Source organism: Antrostomus carolinensis, unplaced genomic scaffold (genome assembly GCF_000700745.2).
Source record: "Antrostomus carolinensis isolate BGI_N321 unplaced genomic scaffold, ASM70074v2 scaffold24021, whole genome shotgun sequence".
Classification (NCBI taxonomy): Eukaryota; Metazoa; Chordata; class Aves; order Caprimulgiformes; family Caprimulgidae; genus Antrostomus; species Antrostomus carolinensis.
This window is the reverse complement of record NW_010293833.1, coordinates 8,269-26,098: the sequence shown is the minus strand read 5'-3', so window position 1 is coordinate 26,098 and position 17,830 is coordinate 8,269. Positions and strand designations below refer to the sequence as shown.

Below are 17,830 nucleotides of genomic sequence, written 5' to 3'. Positions count from 1 at the left end.
TTTCCACTCGGACTTTGAGCTGTTGACCACGGGACTTTGTATTTCCCTTGCTGAACTTCATGAAGCTCATGTTGGCCCAGTTCTCCAGCCTGTTCAGGTTCCTCTGAATGGCAGCACAGCCATCTGATGTGTCAACCATTCCTCCCAGTGTTGTACCACCTGCAAACTTGCTGAAGGTGCACTCTGTCCCATCACCCACATTGTTAATAAAGTTGTTAAACAGCATTGGCCCCAGTATCAGCTCCTGGGGTACAGGACTAGTGACTGGCCTCCAGCTGGACTGCTGATCACAGTCCTTTGTGCTTGTTTCTAACCCACTTCACTGTCTGTTTATCAAGCCTGTAGTTCATCAGCTTGACAAAGAATTGCCAATAGCTTATTTTAAGTAAATATTTATTAAAGCAACATGCATATGGAAAAATAATTTTAGAAAGCAGTCTCATCAAAATGTTTTGTCAAAGAAAACACTGCAGCAAATTAGTAAATTCCAGATAAAAGAGTAACAAAAGACATCCATAAATGCTGTGGCTGTTCGTTTGTGCTTGGCTCAGTTTTAGCACTGCCAGCTTTCTCATTTCTGTTGTGAGTCTTGTGTTATACACTATGTGGTTGAAAGATGGAATTTAAAAAAGGATGGAGCATCTTGGTTTTCATTTAGAAGAAAAAGAAAGGAAAAGAAAATAATTGGCCTTTGCAACTAGAGCAAAAATATAGAAATGTGTCCTTCCTGCACCCTACAGTGGCCAGAAACCAAAAAGGAAAGAATTATGTCTCAGATCAGTTTGCCATTTCTGAAATACTTCCCATCTGAGCCACGGTGGTGATTTTGGGAACGCTGGACTCACGTTTTCAGAACACTCGAGATCTGCAGTGATATGTGTGTTAATGAGAGGAGGGATGGTCTAAATGGCCTGAAGCCACATTTGGTTCTTGGCTTTTGTACAGGCTTCCTATGTGCTCTTGAGAAATTCTGTAGATCAGAGCCAGTGCTACCAGTTATCAGGATGAGTAAGTCACAGCTCGGCAGGCCGTCAGACAGCACAGTGAGGGGAGATGTTTCAGTTATTAGACAGATCAGTCATCACAGCCCTACCACACGTTGTAAACTGAATCTTACACTGGTAATTGCTAAAGTCAATGCATTATCCTGTCACTTCGATTATGTAAAAATCTGAGCTGCTGAAACATTGCCCGTGGAAATAATTTCAAAGCCAGAAAGACAGCCTACATCTTTTGTGAGGGAAAACTCCCAGCAGTGTTAAGAAATTCCTTCAGATTCAGTGTGGAGTTACCTGGAAATATCTCTGCCTGACAGGCATTGTCCTCCAGAGATCTCCCAGTCACCAGGCCTCTGGATTTCAGGCAACATCTTATATTTAGGCAAAATAACCCAAAGCAATATATCTGACATCCTGAGTAAAGATATCAGAATGAACTCTCTTTTAACCCTGAGGAACTGACTCAAGACCTGTGCCATGCTTACAGATAGTAAGTGTTTGTCTCTCTACTCATAAGGCGGTTATCTCTACTGACTGCCTCAGGACCAACCTTCTCCCCTTCTCTTTTCTCACCAAAGCCTGTGTTTACACAACAGGATGGATCAGCCCTTCCAGTTGCCTCTGGCAAAGTTCCTGACCAAGGTCTGAGAATCTCTTTGGTGTTTGCTTGGTTCATGATCTATGGCAGATGATCCTTTATAGTAAGTGCAGACTTGCTCTCTTCATTGGCAAGATCTAGATCTTTTCTGCCTCTTCATTTTCCCTGGCAAGAGATGTGGAGTAGGAAATAGCTTCCAGGTCTTTCAGGCATCAGCAAAATACTAGAAAAAGGCTCCAGCTAGCTATTGATCTCCTGAAGAAGCAATTAGACCTGCTGGTAGGCCTCTCCCTTCCTACCCCACCTAAGGGCACAATGCGCTAGGTAGCTGGAATAATTAATTTTCCAACATGAAGGGTTAATAACCAGGTATGCCAGACATTTATTATTTGAACCAGACTCAAACCTGATTCTTTTAAGATTTCTCACAAAGCTAAAGCGCCCTAAAGACAATTTACGCTGAATCTCTCTCAGGGTCTGAGGCTCATTCTCTGCTGCATTGGTCTCAGTTTCTGTTCATGCCAAATGTGCAGAGAGCTGAAAAAAATGTTGATAAGGGATGGTGTGAGAATCCTGACTATACATACTGTTCTATCCACTGGCTAGGACTGTATTTTTTTAAAACCTGTAGGATTGTGCATAGTTATTTGAACACACTGCTTATCAAATATAGTGCTTTGATGAACAACTAATTCATTTTATCCAGCTGTGTGATTTCTATCTTCCTGATCTGGCTGAAGTATATCAGAAAGAACTGTCTATCTCTCATCCATTTTCAAGCTACAGCTACATAGAATTTCCATGCCTCCACTTTTTGTGTTGTGCTTCCACTGCCAGATATTTTGTGCCTGTGTTTCTATAGTAAGCCAATCTGATTGCTATGTGAGCCTCTGGTTGCCAACTGCTTCAGATGAAAAATTCCACACCAAAACCATCAAAAACTGCAGAAATCCTGTGTGGAATGAAACTTTCTACTTCCGGATACAGAGACAAGTCAAGGTACACAAACCAAAAACTCTCTTCTTCATCTCATCTCTGTGCAGCTCCTTTCAGTTTAGGCCAAAACAGGATGTCATGTCTTCTAATGTCTTTCTGAGTCTACTTAAAATTCACCTAGCAAGTTGGAGAAAAACAATTTTGACTTTTGCTGGAATCCACTTCTCTTCTAACAGATAGTTACTATTTATGCATGGGTAATGTGAGCTTGACCTCCTTGGAGAAGGCTGATGGGACCAATGACAGGGTAACATCACAGAGAAGCTATGAAATTAAAATATAAAGCATCATGATAACAGAAAAAACATATCTTTCCATGAGAGGACATTAAAAAATAGCATAACAGTGCCAGGAAACTGCTAGATTCTAGTATGGTGAAGATCTTTACTCAGTTTGCTGCTGATAATTACACTGCGCTTAAATACCTATGTGCAGATAGCTGAAAGTGAAAAGCCCAAAGACATAGAAATGTGGTTATTGATATGAAGTTACCTCTATTGCCACTGTTCATAAGGGGCAATATAGGACTTCTAGCTATCCATATTCCTTCCTAAAATATTGCATTTTTAGTGAGAGCTACTTAAAAGCATAAAAGGTGACCTAAGAGAAATCTTAGTTCTGCCTTAATTGACAAGACTAGAAACTGTTTCTTATAAAGGAGTTGACACTCATTTTCTTACTCTTCCTTGTGGCACTTTGTCATCCATACTTTTCTATTTCCTCTCTGTAAAGTAGGCACTGAACCTGAAAAAGCTGCACAATGTCATACTTCCTGAGTACATGCTAACAAATTAGACATTTTTCGTTTCTTTTCCCAGAATATTCTGGAAATTACTGTTTCTGATGATGACATAATTCATGATGATGACCATGCAATTGTGCTTTTTGATGTAGCTAAAATCCCCTTTGGGGAGAGACTGTTTATGGCATTCGCACTAAATCCACAGGTAAGAGCTCAGTCAGACATTCAATATGTCTTGACGTCCATTCTCTCCCATCTGATTAAAGAGGTGTGCTGTCTCTTACCACCAGGACCAGCTTGGTAGTAAAAATGTAACAAAATTTATTAAAATTTTGATCAGTGACAAAATGGATGGCCTTCTCAAATTCCTGTTGGTTTCCTCTGACACTGATTATGGCCAAATTCTTAAACCCCAGCACAGAGGCAATTTCAGAGAAGCTTTGCACTTTTAATAATCTGACAGAAAAAAACAGAGTTTGTCTAATCCTCACAAAGATTCTAAAAAGAAAATGATACAAGGACAGGGAAACACCCTGTTTCCACAATATTTTGCTAAACACTAAGTCTTAGCATATTGTGTTCAGCACATGGAAGCTGGCAGGGAAAAAAAAGTGTTAAAAATAAAGGTTTACTAGGGAGACTTGTAAGCACCAAAACCTCTTTGTTCAGCTAGTACAATTGAGATCTCATTTTCCTTGGGGAAGAAAAAGCTCCTTCTGTCCCCTAATGCTGACAATAGGAAGCATGAAACAGAATATTGTTACTTATTAAAGTGTAAAGGGAACTGTGCTTTCAAAAAAAGAAGGTTACTGGAAACCTCTGCACATGCTAATTCAGCTGCACATGCTAATTCAGACTGGGTTTTTTTGTTTGGTTTTTTTTTTCAGATGAGGGAGGAGCTGGAAGTTGAGTTTGTGTTGGAGAGCATGTGAGTAAAACCCCTTTATTATGGGAGCAGCAGCTTGGAGTGGTGCATTAATGCAGGGAAAACTTCTGTACACTCAGTATCTTCTAAATAGCCAGATTCACCCTTTTTCTAAACTTAATGTGTGCCTCAGCAAATCATTGTAAGAAAGGAAAATGCCATGATGTGGAAAATAAGTTCAGAATTTTTAATTCTGTGACCTTCTCTTAAAATTTATATATTACTTATATAGTTCAGAGTTGGTTTTCTGAGGCTCGTAAATCCCACTGCAGTAAATCCATAGATTTTCTGGAGAGGATTCTGTGGGCAGCTCATGGCTGAAGAGAGTGTTGCTACCCAATGTGAGACACATCTGTGTTATTAAGGTTGTTACAAGCACTTTCCAGGTGCTTTATTGCAATTGAATAATTTCTGCTAGATAGTTATGTGGCATCTAGTGAAAGGGAGCACGCCTCTACAAACAATAGGAAGGAGGAGAAAATTTTGAAAAATGAAGAGAGATAAATATGTCCTGTTCAGGACAGTATCCAGATTATATTGTTTATAAAATACATATTACTTGTTCTTGTTTTCTAGCCGGGGTCCTCCTGAAACCATCATCACAAATGGAGCAATAGTGGTAAAATATTATTTGTTTTGTTCTCTTACATCTCACGACATTCCTTGTCATTCCTAACTATGATGGCAGTGAGGGAAACTTTGCAAGTCTTCATCCTTTAGGGATACTTTCTCTCTTAGGAGCTTTGTCTTTGAGGATGCCAGCATGATCTTAGAGGAGCCTTCAGACTGTTCTCATTTTCCCTTGTTTTGCCTGCATCCATTGAAAATTACAATCTGTTTAGCATAGCACCATCTTTCCACATGACAATGAAGTTAGTTCTCACTTTCAATGGTTCTGGCAGAGGCCTCCAACACAGTTGGCCCCCACATTCAGGCAGTGACCCTTCTTACAATGGCCCTTCTAACATCTGCCAACACTGGTGGTGAGATGGCTGGATGAGTAATCTAATTCTCTGTCCCTGTCACATCTATTCTAGTGTCGTGAAGTAGCCTGCTTGGAAGTTCACTTGGACAGCAAGATGAAAAAGAAGCATTTTTCAGGTAAGCTTATTAATTCTTTAACTGAGTATCAGTGATTTTACCCTCTCTAATAATACCTAGAAATTGCATCACTCAAAAACTAAGGCTTTAATTGACCACATCTAAGGCGATCTGTAAAAACTTTGCAGTAGGGAATGCCACTCATTCTGCAGCAGGTGTAGGTTCAGGACTTTGACTTCATGGGGAGCCTTGTGCCACACTAGAAACAACATCAGATGCTTGTACAGAAGGTATGCCTCTGCTGTAGTACTGCTAAATCCTGAAGAAGCTTACTTCCTCAGGCGCAATAGTCCATGGCCTTAACTTTCTTCAGGATCTCTGACAGTTCAGCTTCTGTATATGCATAGAAACACCTCATTTTTTACAGGGGTTAGTGCTCAGCAGTTGACTCCTGCCTGACCCTGATCAAGATCCAGAATCTAGAAGTTCCTCTGCCCACATTCCCTGAAGGGCTGTATCTGGTAGGCAATCTCAGAGCATGCATAACACTCTGGCAGGATTAGCTGATCTCTTCATATAAATAGGGTCAACTGCTGCAGAGTCAGATCTTATTTTAGCAGACTGAGAAGTTCTGTTGCTCATTATGATGATGATGGATGAGTATAATTTACAATGCAAAGTACCTGATTGCATTCACTGTGTCATGATGCAACAGCAATAGAAATGCAGCAATCTAAAATTCAGTACCATTCACATCACATGTCCATTCGGCTTCTTGTTCAGCCCATTATAAAGATACAACCCCCTGTAATGTTTGGGTCTTGGATCACTTTCAGAAGACAGCTTTCCAAACACAAAAGAAGAGGAGGAGGGGTTTGTTCAAGGTTACCTTTTGCTTCTTTTTTCCCTCTCCTGTTTTTTTGCAATTAGAAGTAACTTTTTGTGTGCATTTTATCTCACTGTTTTAGAGAATCAGCTAACATTTACAGTGAGAGGATCCTTTGAAGAAATGCAGAGAGTTTCAGTGAGCTGTGACTGCCGCTTCCCTCTCCCAGATCCCACTTTCTTCCACTATGCCAGATACAAGCAACCCTCTCTGGATGTTGTACTCGCAAAGAAGAGGAGGCTTCCCACCTTTGTACGTTACCCCAGAACATGGTAGACAACACAGACAGTCCTGTGATCTGACCTTTATGTGTGAGTAGGCAGCAAGAGGAGAACATTTCTGTCTTAACCAAAAGGCACTCCGTGCTCCGTTTCAGTGTGTTTGCATGTCATGTGGAGCAAAAAGGAGCAGCAGTGTCCCCCTGACTCTCCCTCTGAAGTCGCTCCCCTCTGAGCGGGAAGTGGTCGGTGAGGTAAGTGTCTGCTGGCCACGGGAATCCTTTGCAAGCTTTTAAAAATTGTGTCTTGTTCCCAAGAAGCAGAGACAAAAGACCACTTCTCTTGGTACAGAGCCAGTTGTTTTCCAGCCTCCCTTGAATCTAGGGTGATGCATAATGAAGGAAACAATTTGGATGGAGCAAAAGGGAAATTCAGGGGAGAAGAGGGAAGAAGACAAATGTCTAAGCTGTTGGTCATGCTCATCATATTGTCCAAGTCCTTAGGCAGGCTGGAGGTCACTGGGTGCCACTGGGACAGAGGGGTGAGGCTGTAGCCTGCCACACTTATGGGGTGCTCAGCCTCTTTGGTTTCCCCTTGTATCTCTCATTGTTGTGTGAGAAACTTTATTTTCAAGACCTGTGTTTAATGGTCGACCCTTCCAGGGAGATGAGGTGTAGCACTGCAGCTCTTCTGCTATTTATTTCTGTAGCTAAGTAGCTCCAGTGCAAGCTACACCTGCATTTCACAACAGAGACAACGTGCAAACTGCAGATGACAATAACCGAGTCTTAAGTTATTAATTGTTGCACATCTCTAGATACTAATTAAACATTGAGAGGAGAGTCTATCTCCCGATCTCAGTGTACTGAAATTCAGAGCTTTATAGATGAAATGTTGACCCAAAAGAGCTATGTCTCATTCTGAGTGGAAGAAAAGGACTGTTTTAAACAAAATATCACATTTTTCAATTTTACCTTTTTAATTTTCAGCACAGAAAATTTGATTTGCACCTTAGGGTGAAAAAATGGTAAGATATCTTCTTTATCTTCCTTCTGTGTTTTCTCCCTTGGTTCTTTGAATTTGGATAGTTGTCAATCAAGTTCCTATCCCTTTCTTACTGCCTGCATCCTGAATGCTGGCTCATCCTCATCTCAGACTATAAAATAAAACGGACTTGGTACACAATACAGAGATTTTCAGTTACTGTGAGTTTATGTAATGGGACTATACAGTGAGTTAAGAAAAAGTTTTATAAAGAACATCCCAATATTCTATTGATATTTTGCTGCAATCAAAATTATGTGCTAAAGGCCACTGTAGACACTCTTTGATGCCTCCTTAAATTATTGCCAAATGCAGATTTTAAATAAAAGCAGCATTTCAAAACTAATTGAAAGAAAACTTTCAGGGGAAAAAAAGAAGACTAAAGTCAGATTGCCTGGTCACTCTAGGATATGAAAAAAAAGAAATAATAAATGTACTTGCATTTGTTTTTTATGTCTACTCAAAGAGACAAATGCAAATTAACTCAACCAGATGATTGTTTATTTCTAAACCAATGCAATGTATTGTGCATTTTGAGATATGGTTAAGGCCTTAATAAAATTTGTAAGATGAATATGTCACATTGCATAGGAAGTTCTCTCCCCTTACAAAAGGAGGTTCATCTTCTATTGTGCTGTTTATTTTCAGTAAATATGCTATGAGATACACACAGAGTTTACAGCCTTCTTTTAAAAACTTCTTCCTTACCACATCCAAGAAATATTTTCACAGCAGCTTCCAAACTGCAACTGTAGTGCTTATAAATAGCCATAAATTACTATATACACCCACACACACAAAAAAGCATCCAAACATGAAAGTCCACAAATTCAGTACACGATTTGCAGGTATCAGTGGAAGTTTGCTCCACTTTTGAAGGTGCGTTTAAAAGCCACCTTCAAAACATTGCCCTCTGCAGGCTTTTGGCTTTGTGTCTGAAAGGGAACAATTCTGTCATTTGTAGCTATATTTCATTTCAGGCATCTTCATCAAGGAGAAAAAAAACCAAACCAAACCAAACCAAAAAAACCCCACAACCCTGTCAGTCCAAAGGAAAATGTACTGTTGTTCTCCAGGAACAAACTAAAACATTTCATCTCATCTCTTCCTGCTTTGCTTTATATGATCCTAAATGGTGAAGGCACATCTATTTATTAAGTAGAAGCAATTAAAATGCTGACTATAAATGTGATGTGAGATACCTGATCCTCTGTTCCAGCCAGGAAGACCTAGACGTACGCCTGGGGTTTGACTTGTGTGTCCAGGAACAGGATTTCATTCGCAAGAGGAAGAAGGTGGTTGCGGCCGCTCTGAAGGACATTCTTCAGCTGGAGGAGGACTTGCAGGAGGATGAGGTATCTGAGACATCATTATTCTCTGCTTTTTCCACAGCTGAGTGTCAAAATGTAGCAATTCTCATTTTCCTGGAAACAGTGTAAACTTTTTTGTGCAAGCTATGTCTGACTTATTTTCTCTATTCTAGGGAAAAATGAGCACTCACGGGGAACATTAATAAAAACCCATAGCCCTGTTGCTACAGGATTGAGCTTTGTGTTGAGTAGCAGCCTGCACAACAATGCAGAGAAAGGTTAGGTGCTCTCAGGACCAAAGCTAAAGCTTCTTTTAGGCCTCACAGTCATCTCAGCCAGATCTAAACCATTGATTCAGCACTTCTTTCCCCCATGGTTCAAACTGGACTTTATTTTGTTGTGCCTTTTGTGCCAGCATTTAGGCTCCACTCCCATTGTGTGAGCACAGGATGCTGCCAGTCTGACTTCATCTGCTGCAGCTAGAGCATGCACTTGCTTGGCAAATGGGAATGATAACAGAGGATCCAAGGTAGGACAAAAATCAGGTTTCTCTTTTTTAATTATACTCCCACAACTGCAGTGTGAAACCTGAATTTAGATGCAGAGATGAAAAATCTTCCTCGTTTTGCCCTAAACTGAGCGCACCAGGTTTTTTGCACAGCTGGACCTTTCATACACAAGTCCTTGCCTTTAAATGCCAGCACTAAGCTGTGGGCCATTTCCTTCCCCTCAGATGCACAGGCACCCGTGTGCAGAACAATCTCCCTAGAGTCTCCCGATGATTTGCACAAGATAGAAACTCACCCCATTGCCTTCTATCTATCTTTACTGTTAATGGAGCTAATTAAAATTTATGGAATAATCCTTCTTCTAAGACTACCAGACCCTGGATTTCTGTATCATCACGGAAGGAAGTAGTTGCAGCTCACTTGCATACCTGCTATTGTTTGTACATACGTGGTAGGTAAAGAATAGTTTTTCTTTCCCTTCAGCAACTGTGAAAGGGGATGGTGTCACGAGCCTCTTGTTGCAGGGGATCTGAACTGGTTTGTGCTCTTAAACCCATCAGTCTTGATACATCTAGTATGGCCTGCGAAATAACTATACACCAGTAGAAATCAGCTTTAGCAAACTTCAGTAGCACAGAGGTTGTTGCTACTCGCATGGAAACTGTGAGACAGCACCTATGTTTTCCAGTCTATTGCATCTGATAATAGTCTGGTTCAGATGGCAGGAGGTACCATTCCCTCTAGTTTTTTGATGGTCTGTGTTATTGGTTTTGCAACAGAGCAGTGAAAATGCGATGTTTGAGATGACAGATTTCATGTCCTAATGTCCTCTGCTTGGTAGAGGAAACATAATGTAGTTCTTACTCCTTCTGTGCCCCATTATTAATTCAAGTTTTTCTTCTCCTTGCAGCCTGGTAGCATACAGCACCTTTATTACTTCATCAGCTCTGTAACTTTCTCTTTTCTAATCAACGATGTCTCTCTCCCTTCTCAGACCATGTCACTAAATGCATGTATTTTGGGATTGAACAGGTACCTGTGGTGGCAATCATGACCACAGGTGGTGGAACCAGAGCTCTGACGGCCATGTACGCTCACCTTCTCAGTGTGCAGGAACTGAATGTCTTGGACTGCGTCTCGTACATCACTGGTTTATCTGGCACAACATGGTAAGACCAAGATAAGCAAGTCTTCATAGGAATCTTCTATATGTGATGTCAAGAAGTGACCTGAGGAGTTGTATCTTTACTATCAAGAAAGGACTTTCTTTCTCTGCTGTGGCTTTTTCTTGTTTCCTTTGGTGGGTATTTGCTAGCATTTGGAATTAATTCAGTCCTGATTAAACATGTGGATGGTACCATACACACATGTGCTTTTCATGTAAATCAAAGCGTAATAACTTCCCAAAGCTCTGCTTCAGAACTCACATTTTCCTTGTATTTATTTTCTTTTCTTTTTTAGGACCATGTCAAACTTGTATGAAGATCCTGATTGGTCTCAAAAGGATCTTAAGGAAACACTCAATGATACCCGAAAGCATGTGCTCAAAAATAAGTTCTTAGCTTGTTTTGCCCCCAATCGTCTGAAATACTATTTGAAAGAGTTGTACCAGAGGAAACAAGAAGGGCATCAGATATGTTTCACAGATCTGTGGGGACTCATCATCGAAACTATGTTACATGAAAAGGTACAAAAGCAGCACCTTTCTCTTCAGATTTGCGTATTTAGTGAAAATAGAAGTAAGTAAATAAAAAAATGGTTGAGACTGGAAGGGACGGGACCTCTGGAGGTCATCTCATCCAACAGCTTTGCTCAAGCAGGGTCAGGTAGAGCTGGGTGCCCTGAACCATGGGCTTTTAAATATCTCTACAGGTGAAGACTCCACAACTTCTCTGGGCAACATATGCCAATGTTTGACCACCCTTACAGAAAAGTGATTTTTTTTTGCTTGTTCGTTTGTTTTCTAGATAGATGCCTAAAGCATGTGCTTTGGTGGTATCATTCTTTGTGTTTGTTGGCTGTGTTATTTAGATCTTACATCATGCCTGGTACAGAAAGGGTGGGAATAAAGATAAACAAGAGGAAACTTAGAGTGTGAACAACTTTAAAATTAATTCACATGTAAATATTTAAATGAAAATCCTGCTGTTCTTTTAAAAGAGCTACACAGTGTGACAAAGTAAAGAAAAATCACAAACCCAAACCCAAAGACAGTATCTCTGAGTTGTCAATGGGATTATGTCACCCTATAAACTCTCCCACTAAAAGGCCATGTTCAGGTTCTGTTTTAGTATTCATTAATATTTCTGTCCCAATAGGCCATTTATACTTAAGAAAGATAAATCATTCCCCTTGTAATACAAATAACTCCATGCAAATCCACATTTCTGCTGCCTGAGCACAGCACAGTGCGAGAGACTCCCTAGGGGTGGCTCAGCAGGGAGCTGTGAGTGTCCCTGCAGGGCCACAGCCCTGTCCCCTGGACTGACCTGCACCTCTCCTTCCAAGGGATTGGAGCTCAGCACCCTCCCAAGCCCTAGCACAGCTCCCCAACTGTCCTGCCCTTTCCACACTGCCTGACTGTCCAAGATGCTCCACAGCAGAAGCAGCAAGGCTCAAGGCTCACTGAACATTAACTCTGTCTGAGGCTTGGCTCTGTCACAGGTCTGAGGAAGAGATTATTTTCTGGGCAGTCAGGGCAGGGCTTACTCTTTCTGATTTACATATTTCATGCCAAAAGTTCTTTTCAAATATTTCCAGACATTTTTCTGAAATAAATAATGTGAATAACAATAATTTCTTTCTATCATTGAAATATCAGATTTTTTTCAGCATAGGAACTTAACTTGGGACTATCTGTGTGCTGAAGTTCTGGGACTGGGCAGGGTCAAAGATAGGGATGATAGCACCTCTCTGAACTAAACTGGTGGGAAACATCCTAGCTGGAGTCTGGTAACCACTGTTCTGTCAGCAGCTAGGCTTAGATGAAGTGGGAGGCTCACTGTGTCATCTAACTGTCCTCAGCTACTGTCCTTCTTCAAAACAGGAGGACTCCCATAAACTCACAGATCAGCAGCAGGCACTAAATCAGGGTCAGAACCCCCTGCCCATCTACCTCTCCCTCAACGTGAAGGATAAAATCAGCGACCAGGATTTTAGAGGTAATACTACTCCAGAATTGCACTTCATGTTCAATCCCAATAGGGGTCAATTTGGGACTAGGTAAGGAAATCAGTTCAATGCGCAAATTCTCTAAAGGACCAATCCACCTAAGAGTACAATTTTAATATTTAAATTTTTGAACGTCTTGGTACATCCAGCTGTATTCAGGATCAAAAGCAGGATGATGGAGGACATTATCACAAAATTACCAGCTAATTTACCTCAGAAATCTAAAGTTTGTAGAGAAATTTAGACATAACAGGACAATTCTCTCTTCATGTTCAACACCGTGAAATGTACAGTGATTAAATGTCTGTTTGCAAAATGTATTAGTCAAAACCAAGTTTGCCTTAACCTGGCCAATACCATATGTTTTATTCAATTAATTTGTGCCTCTCCCACTGCAATCAGTCTGTCTTGTGCTTTTTCTTTCAGAATGGGTGGAATTCACCCCATACGAGGTAGGATTCCCAAAATACGGCGCCTTCATTCGTGCAGAAGATTTTGGTAGTGAGTTCTTCATGGGTCGCCTGATGAAGAAAATCCCAGAATCCAGAATCTGCTTTTTGGAAGGTGATTTGTTGCTCTCTGGAAATGTAATGTAATATAATATAATCCACTCCTGCGCAAACCCCTCTTCTGAAATGAAGCAGTTAGTCAGTACATTTTTCATCTGCCAGGAGCAGTACTTGGTAAAATATTAGAACTGATAACAGGTCACTATCTGCAGGATTTTTTATTTTCTCTGCAATTGTATTCAGCTAAAGAGATTTATTTGATTTCGTATGTGGTTATGCTCACTGGCATGAGGCCTTCGCTATACTTCTATGTCTTTGTAAGCAACAGAAGTTGTGTAATGTTGACACTAAGTTAAATCACCAGTCTGTTCTGCAACCTGAGTCTCTAAAATACAGCCTTTTATCTACAATGTTCCTGCTGCAGCTAACCCTGATTAATCCTCCAGCATAACACTTCCATTTTGAAGTGCAAATAGGTCATAAAATTTACCTTTTTTCCTTCTTGCATAAGAACAGCAAAAGCAGTAAGGAAATCTTTTTTTCCCTTTGCGAAAGAAATCTCTTGCCTCATTGTTCTTCCTACTTCCACCAATTGCAGAAAGGAAGTTTCAGGGGTTTTTTGAGAAGTTAACACTATTTGTCTGTATGGAGATTTCACTACAGCTAGTGGTGAGGTGTAAGGAAGCAGTCGGAATCTCCCTGTCTCCAGCTGCAATAGCAAACAAGGTACCCAGGTCTCCTCTTCTGTGGTCAGAAACACCAGCAGGTCACCAAGCCCCTTCCTACACTTCCCACCTTGGCATCTTCTTCTTCCCTTCTCTAGAGCGATGCCAGGACATTTGTGTCCCTGTTCCCTGCCAATGACCCAAAGTCCCCTCATTCAGGGAGTTTTACCTTAGGGACACAGTTATTTGAAAAGTTTTCAGCAAATTCCTTGGCACTCAAGCCCCTGAATAGAGCAGGGAGACCTATGTGTAGCCAGCTACATAGGTCCTGTAGCTCTTTCCTGTGCAGCCAAGCCCATCCCTCTGACTGCAGGCTGGTGTTGCTGGGTCAGGCAATCACCTGATGTAGCCCAGATATGCCTTAAACTCTCAAAAATCAGAAGACAAATCAAAAGACTCATACCTTTATGCTTTCTATTTTCAAAACTTTTAAGTCAGCTTCCTCATTCTAAGGGACATTAGTTATGAATCCTGAATGTTTTGTCGTTTACAGTTCTGCATGATAACTGCATACTTGTAACTATGCTAGAAATAAATAAAACCTCTAGAATTACAAATGCTGGGAAGCTAAAGAATAAGAAATGTTGAGAACAGGTGGAAAGTATTAAAGATGTACTTGACAAAATGCTATTTGCCACATAACCAAAATGAATGTGTTGGCAGCTATACTGAAAATACTGCCAGCCCCCTTCATATATCTCAATAAATTAGATTCTCTGTATACATTATGGATTCATATACCAATTCATAAATACATTCCCTTTTATTTTTGCATTAAGATAATGAATAGATTTTGCTGGAGAATGCAGAAGGTACTAAAGGTCATTATGAATGAAAATGCTTTCAGGCCTTTACTGGTTTATTTTCTGTCAAATATATCCTATGCCACAGGGATCTGGAGCAGCGTATTTTCCTTGAATCTTATGGATGCTTGGTATATATCTGTTCATTCAGAGGACTTCTGGCATAAATGGACCCGAGACAAAGTTACTGACATAGGTGGGTTATTCTTATGCCATTATGTCATATTATTGTCTCCTTTTCTTTCTTTCCTTTTTTTGCTTTCTTTTATCCTCTGTGCTGCTATTCTGCCAATGAATTTTCCAAAGCCATTTCAGAATTTCCTTTTCAGGGCTGCCTGTAAATCCACATGGAAACCAGTAGGAAATTCATGCCATGTATTGCTGTATGGCTATCGTTTCAGTTGTGTGAGAAAAGAATCCATGGGACCTGTCACAAGAAAAATAAGAGAGAATGGTCCTCATATAAGCCACTTTCAGAGCACAAGGGTAAAACTGGAGAAAAATATCCCTGTGGACTAGGAGAGGCTGGAGGCCAGTCTTCCGGTTCCTCTCTTGGAAATTGGGGTTCGGCATGAGGCTTCACTGAAACAAGAGCAATCACCATCTCTGCTTCTCTGGAGTCTACAACTTGCACATACAAACTTCAATACTATTGGAAGTCATTCCAAACTAGTCCTAAAGATGAGTTTTGCAAAATATGCTACTAAATTAAGAAAGATCTGCAGGGTGGGATTTCAAGGAGAAACAAACAAGACAGACGTACTACAGAGAAAAAAGATGAGAAGGAAGAGAAATGTAGCAAAAAGGGTGATTTATTTAATCTTCTTCCACTTGTAGGGGATAGTTTCTGGTTGTTAAAACAAGGAGCCTGCATTTGCTAGCAAGGAACATTAATTATGTTTGTGTGGCCAAGAAATTGTGATTGTGTGGCTTTTTTATGTGTGTGGCTGAGAGATAAACTGTAACATGGAGTAGCAAAGGAAGACAGGATAAGTGCAGGATATTGTAGTGGATAAAATGATAGAAAAGCAAAGGAAAATATAGTACATGAGATGGATTAATTACAGTACAAACAAGGCCTTTACCACCGTGGCCTGAGAAGAAGAAAGGGATTTTTTCAAAGCCTAGCTGAAAAACTGAGATTTGTGGAGGTCCTGGAAAAAAAAAGAGAAAGAAGTCACAGTTTTGCCAAACATATTAAAACGAATTATGATTGCACAGATTAACCCCAACAATAATACCACATACAAGAACTGTTATTCTTTCTTCTGCAGATGATGAAAGCCTATTCCCTGCAAGACCAAATGTGCTGGATACTCGAGTGGTTTGTCCTACTGACAGCTTTGCAGACATTTTCCGAGATGTTGCCATGTTACGTCCAGCAGCTTCAGAAATCCCAAACTTCCTGAAGGGCTTCCAGATGAACAACAATTACTTAGAGAGCAAGTTTTCCAAATGGAAAGGTACAGTAATAGCACCCTGGCTTTAGTTACATTTTAAACCATCCTTGTGAAAGTGAAACAATGCTTAAAAGATTATCAAGCTGACCGCCTTTTTGTTCTGTTCCCGTCCTCTGATAGCATCTGAAACTGTTTGTTACTGAAAGCTGAAACTAGCTAGACAGGAGAGGCTTCAAAAATAAGTCCTTAAAAATGTCATGAAGGCTGGCAACTGATAGATGAGAAAGACCCTGATCAGTCAACCAGCGTGTATCGGCTGATGTGCCCATCAGCCAGCCCTCATGCGTGTGGCATGGCACTGGTGTCATCATATGCTGTCTCTTGCCCAGTTGGTTCTCAAGGGATGTGTGAGAGAGCCCTGATTCATGCTACCATTTTACACATAAGTAAGCTACAACCTTTGTAACAGCATTGCCTGTTACATCGTGTGGGAATTAGTGCTCAGTCTAATACCAGGTTTTATACATTCACAAGGGGTTGTGCCTGCCTTGGCTGTGTATCTTACTAGATGTATGCCTGTTCTCTGTTTGGTGAGAGGCACAAAACATCTTTAATCTCTAGTATGTTGAGACAATGAGGTGTTATTTTTTTTTTTCCATATTAAAAAAAAACCCAAGCAAACAAAAAACAACCTTAGAGTCACAAGCAAAAACAGGGGATGGAATTAACTTTATTTTCCTGAGCCCCAAGTTAATCTCTCTTAATTAGAGGAAAGCCAAGGAAATTGCAGAGTAAATAGTGAAAAGAGGAAGTCAGATGAGGAACTGAGAAATGACTGAACTGCAGCTATCAGCTATATAGGTAGGTCTATGACCCAAGAAAAGCTGAATTCTCTTTTTGTTAACAATTGACTTCCCTCAGCACATCTCTTGTATTAAGCACCATCCCTGAAAAAACAATGCTTCTTTTCTAGACTGCGAGCTTGACTCTCAGCCCAACCACCTGACAGCAGCAACAGACTACCTCATCCTGATTGATACGGCGTTTGCCTTTGCTACCAGTTACCCACCCCTTATGAGGCCAGAAAGGAAAGTGGACGTCATTTTGCATTTCAACTACAGCTCAGGTTCCCAGACAAGGGTGAGCCTCATACATTCTTCTTTAATGATATTTTTGTTTCATCACTGAGTTCCCAGAATGGCTGATCCTCTACTCATAGAAACTTTTTTCCCCCCAGTATCTGGAAGTGTAAATAAGCTAATAGTTTACCAGTGTCACATATCTTTATTGAACAGTACAAGTGTCATCAGTAAGTAAGCGTTTAGTAAACTGAATCTGCCCATTCTCATGTGTAAATATGTTTTAACTGATTTGAAGACAGTCAGATGTTGAATGAATGAAGCTAAATGTATTTAAAAATTGCCTAAGACTTCTTAATCCAATTATACATATTCTTATGCACGGGAAAATGTACATTGGGGACAATACAATCATAACAATAGAAGGGTTTGATGCAGAAGGCCAGATATGCAAATAAAAGCAAGTACAGTTTGTATTTAGGAAATTTAAATACATTCAAAATAAAAAGTCCTCTAAAGGCAGTATTTTTAATACCCAAATGTGGGACGTAGATTTTCAAAGACAGGCATGTGGACCCAGATCCCATTTAACTCTGGCCTTCCAGATCTTGATTTTCAAAGACAGGCATGTGGACCCAGATCCATCCCATTTAACTCTGGCCTTCCAGATCTTAGCTCCATATACAGTCTACAACACCTAAGTTAGGTGTGTGCCATAATCTGTCAGAACTCAGCCTTTACCCCACAAACATGCCCAGTGAAATTGGGTTTTGGTCTAATTCAGTCCAGGTGCTTCTCACATGTTCTGATGTTTTCTTTTGCTTTGTTTTCCTATTGTGGCAACCAGCCCCTGAAAGAAGCCTCTGAATACTTTGC

At 40.5% G+C, this 17,830-nt stretch overlaps 1 protein-coding gene across 1 annotated transcript in view; it reads left to right on the top strand.

Annotated features, from left to right (window-relative positions):
* Positions 1–2,433: 2,433 nt before the first annotated feature.
* The window catches only part of LOC104532276 (cytosolic phospholipase A2 epsilon), a gene marked incomplete at its 5' end in the record, with an annotated part of 19,980 nt that continues 4,583 nt past the window's right edge, over positions 2,434–17,830 (top strand). The window contains 17 exons of the mRNA XM_010177446.1: positions 2,434–2,595; positions 3,411–3,539; positions 4,222–4,262; positions 4,836–4,878; positions 5,297–5,360; positions 6,269–6,438; positions 6,563–6,658; positions 7,394–7,431; positions 8,668–8,803; positions 10,300–10,436; positions 10,729–10,954; positions 12,314–12,428; positions 12,865–13,002; positions 14,564–14,671; positions 15,750–15,938; positions 16,849–17,015; positions 17,802–17,830. The exon at positions 17,802–17,830 is cut by the window's right edge and continues 173 nt beyond it. Of these exons, the coding sequence (XP_010175748.1) occupies positions 2,434–2,595; positions 3,411–3,539; positions 4,222–4,262; positions 4,836–4,878; positions 5,297–5,360; positions 6,269–6,438; positions 6,563–6,658; positions 7,394–7,431; positions 8,668–8,803; positions 10,300–10,436; positions 10,729–10,954; positions 12,314–12,428; positions 12,865–13,002; positions 14,564–14,671; positions 15,750–15,938; positions 16,849–17,015; positions 17,802–17,830 (1,988 nt within the window). The remainder of the gene's footprint in view (positions 2,596–3,410; positions 3,540–4,221; positions 4,263–4,835; positions 4,879–5,296; positions 5,361–6,268; positions 6,439–6,562; positions 6,659–7,393; positions 7,432–8,667; positions 8,804–10,299; positions 10,437–10,728; positions 10,955–12,313; positions 12,429–12,864; positions 13,003–14,563; positions 14,672–15,749; positions 15,939–16,848; positions 17,016–17,801) is intronic.